This window comes from Benincasa hispida, unplaced genomic scaffold, assembly GCF_027475165.1.
Source record: "Benincasa hispida cultivar pf3 unplaced genomic scaffold, pf3_genome.v1.1 HicScf213, whole genome shotgun sequence".
Classification (NCBI taxonomy): Eukaryota; Viridiplantae; Streptophyta; class Magnoliopsida; order Cucurbitales; family Cucurbitaceae; genus Benincasa; species Benincasa hispida.
The window spans coordinates 3,257-7,549 of NW_028326287.1; the positions used below are offsets into that span (position 1 = coordinate 3,257).

At 30.1% G+C, this 4,293-nt stretch overlaps 1 protein-coding gene across 1 annotated transcript; it reads left to right on the forward strand.

The window, feature by feature from the left end:
* The first annotated feature begins 446 nt into the window (after positions 1-446).
* Positions 447-1,727, forward strand: LOC150030422 (uncharacterized). The gene has a single exon (XM_090309739.1). The coding sequence runs from the start codon at positions 473-475 to the stop codon at positions 1,661-1,663; it is 1,191 nt and encodes a 396-aa protein (XP_090165865.1). The 5' UTR covers positions 447-472; the 3' UTR covers positions 1,664-1,727.
* The last annotated feature ends 2,566 nt before the right edge of the window (positions 1,728-4,293 follow it).

Here is a 4,293-nt window from a genome sequence, read left to right on the forward strand (position 1 = left end):
ATAATGAGCAATACTTGGTGATTAATATTTGGATGTATCCTATTTCTATGCATCTCACTTTCATCACACACAATAAGAATTAAAATATTTAAATGAAGATATAAAAAGAATTTATCACGTAACAAATTATGATAAGATAATTTGGTGGATGCACAAAGATAGATATATACCCAGATATATCTGAGTAATTTTCATACTGATACAACTTTTCTAATCATATGGTAAACTGTGATTGGACAATTGGGACAGAAAGATAGGTGGAATGCAGGATGCAGTGGGGTATTTTTCATCTTTAATTACCACTAGTTACTAAAGGACAAAAATGCCCCTAGTAATTCATTTACCAAGAGAACAAAAAAACTTAGAAAAATAAAAAGTTTAACCCCAAGGCTTATAAATAAACTCCATTGTTGCACCTCAAAATCAGAGTCCAGAAAGAACAAGAAGAACAAGAAAGACAGAAAGAGCCTCGATGACGAGGAAGAAAGTGAAGTTGGTTTGGATTGCAAGCGATAATGCAAGAAAAGCCAGTTTCAAGAAACGAAGGCTCGGATTGTTAAAGAAAGTAAGTGAACTCACCACTCTCTGCGGCGTTTTCGCCTTTGCCGTCGTCAATGGCCCCGACGAGGACCATCCCGTCATCTGGCCATCTCTCTCCGTCGCTCAACACCTCTACCGTCGCTTTCTCAGCCTTCCGGAAGTCGAACGCCAGAAGAAAATGACGAATCAAGAGACATATCTCAAGGAATGCACCACTAAAGCTCAAGATATGCTAAAGAAACTCATCAAGAAGAATCAAGAACTCGAACTCGATCTTCTGATGCATCAATTGCATCAAGGTCATCATATTTCCCAACTCACCAATGGGGAATTGCTCGCATTGTTCTGGATGGTCGGAGAGAGAATAAGAGACTGCCAAAAACGAATCGAGTATCATCAACAGGTTCATCGTCTTCCTCCTCCTCCTACTGAATTTGTTCCTTCTAACTCTCCTCTGCTTGAAATAGGGAGCAATGAGATGGATCTTGTTGATAATGGAAGGAATTTGATGGATAAATGGTTTATTGATATGGTGATGAATTCGAATGATAAAATTGGGGGAAATAGTAGCAATATGGCAGGGGAGTTAGGGTTTGTTCAATCGGAAGTGAATATGGGCGATTTGATGGATGGAGAAAATTTGATGGTGGGAATCAGCGAATTAGGCGGAACGGAAACGATTATTGTTGAAGGAGATGGCGATGAGAACATTTTGTTATCGGAGTGGAATTTTGGGGTAAATGACAATTCTGGAATGTGTGAGATTGAGAAGCTTGTGAACGACATTAATGGCGTTGGTGTTGAGGCTACTGTTAGTCATATGGATTTCACTCACCAAGCGGGTTTTGGAATCGGTGGTGACGTCAATGGTGGAGACCCTATGGGGAGTCTGTACTCCGATGCCTGCTACTACGGCGACAGTGGTGGTGTAAGGATTGATGTGAATGATGATGTAGAGATGTTGCTTCAAGGATTGTTTGAAAGTGAAATAAGCTGCAGCAATGGAAATGGAAATGGAAATGAAATTCAACATGGAAATGGAAATGAGAATCAGAATAATGAAGGTGGAGACGTTGAAGATGATCTTCTAAGTAAGGAATGGCAAAACAACTTTACTCCATAATTGCTTCTTCTTAATTAAGTTCTAAATAATGGAGGAATTTGAGGGTTACTCCAATTTTCTCTCTCTCTATATATAAAAATATTATGATGGTATGAATTATGATCTAGTGTCTAAAGAAAATAGAATAATGTGTTAGTTTCTTATGAGTAGTTAAAATCTAGTTCTCTTTTTTAAGGGTGGATTAATTGAAATATTTGAGTAGTCTACTTAAGCATTTTTTAGAGATTAAAAAAAAAATATATGATCACTATTTTAGTATTTGTCCAGATAATTCTGTATCAAGTTTGTCTAAGTTAATTGAGTGAAGTTTAAATTGTCTCTTTTTATAAGAATTTAAATATCTGATTTTTCATATATTATTGATATATACTTATTTAGTGAATTCGAAAATTCGATTTTCGATCTCTCGCAATTTTTTTATAATATTTGGAATGGAAGAATAGAACGGCTTCGAATGCATGAACTAGGTTTATTTTAATAAAATTATAAATATTTTTATTATTATTATTATTATTATTATTATTATTGTTGTTGTTGTTGTTGTAACTCCTACAATGGTCTCGCATGCATGCAATTATAGAAGATGGTGAAACGTGAGTACATGAGGGTGGCAATATTTTGGATAATTATTCTCTTTTGGCTTATTCTTGGAATTTAAGGAATATTCTTTTTAAATAATAATGGGTATATTTTTTTTAGGAATAATAATGGGTATTTGAACCATAGAACATATTTGAAATCTTATAAACATATTATTAAAAAAATGAGAATGACTTATATTTTAAATTAATCTCATTTTGAGGTATATCTCGTCTTGTTTTGGGAGTAAAGAGAGACAATAATGATACAAAACAAAATTTAGTAATTATTTGAGAATATTTGTTGGTTAGCCATGTGTTATTTTTACTATGTCTATTAATATTAAAATATATTATTAATAATTACAATTATGTATTACGTTTGATTGATAACGAACGATATGGTATTTCAATAATTGAAAATCTAAACAAGTCAAAAATGACGTAACTTACGTATCTAGTACGTTGGTTTTGAATGACATGATAAGATCATTGATTTTTGTGGTATTCAAATGACGCGTGCACAACGAGACATCATATTATTATAGAATATGTCAAGTTAGAGTCTTCACATGCGACATCAATAAAAATAGTAACCCTAAAAAGCAACGACTTAAACCATCTAAACTTAAAAACATAAAGGTTGAAAAAACATTTTTAGTCATTAACTTTTAACGATTTAGGTCCCGTTTAGTAACTATTTGATTTTCTAAAATTAAGCCTATATTTCGTTTTTGCCTTTGTTTTTTACTTTTTACTAATATTTTTAAAAGTCAAGCCATGTTTTGAAAACTAAAAAAAAAATCATTTTTAATTTATTTTTTAAATTGACTAAGAATTCAACTCTTTACCTAAGAAATATGCAAACAATTGTAGAAAAGAAATTACGAAGAATTAGGCTTAATTTTTAAAAATAAAAAATCAAATGGTTACCAAATGAAGTATTAGTCTCTTTTGATTTTAATATATAACAAACACTTATTTTTATATTTTTAATTTTGCAACAATTTAGTCCATATACACTTTCAAATTTTTAACAATTGTACAGGGCAGAGACTACATTATGACAAATGTTAAAATACATATACTAAATTGTTACATAATAAAATTGATGACTAAGACCTCATTTGATAATCATTTAGTTTTTTTTTAAAAAAAAAATTAAGCCTATAGTTCTTCCACCTCTAACTTTTTAATTTGTTATCTACTTTTTACTTGTGTTTTCAAAAATCAAGCCGAATTTTGAAAATTAAAATAATAGTTTGAAAAGCTTGTTTTCCTTTTTAGAATTCTGCTAAAAAATCAATTTTTGTACTTGAGAAAGATGCAAATGATTGTAAGAAATTAAGATGAAATATGTTAATTGTCAAAAAACCAAAACCAAAAAACAAAACGATTACCAAATGAGACCTAATTTATTAAAAATAAAAAATATAGAGAGAGAGATATTGAGGCTTAGTTTGGAGTTGTAGCTTCTAAAATAATTTCTCGTGATTGTAGTTCTAAAAAACAATTGTAAAATGAAGAAAATTAGTAGTATTTGTTCAATTTTAATTTTGAACATGAAAAAGTATGTTAAATTTTTTGGATAAATAATAGTAAATTGTCGTGATGGATAATAATGCCTAAATTAAATAGACCTATTTTCAAAATTTATATTTTTTTATAATTATTTAGGAAGCATTTAGGACAAGGGTTATCATCAAAATATAATAACCACCTCTTGCTACAAGAAAACTAATTCAAAACCTCCAATTAACTACAATCATCACTATTTCAAAACCCCCAATTGCTACAGTATTTACTATTTACTACAACTTTTACTATTTTACATTCATCATTTTTTTTATTATTTGCTACAGTATTTACTATTTCCTTCTCAAACTAAAATAGTTTACATCTCAGACACATACTATTATAACCTAAACTAAAATAATTTATACCCAAAGACAAACTATCATAATCCAACTATAACAATCTATAACTATAATAACTAGTTTATTGTCCCAAACGCCTCTTAGATGTTATATCATATATGTTGAAAACTTAAAT

What these genes read in the sequence shown, in the direction of transcription:
- LOC150030422 (XM_090309739.1), top strand. Translation starts at nt 473, where the DNA reads ATGACGAGGAAGAAAGTGAAGTTGGTTTGGATTGCAAGCGATAATGCA.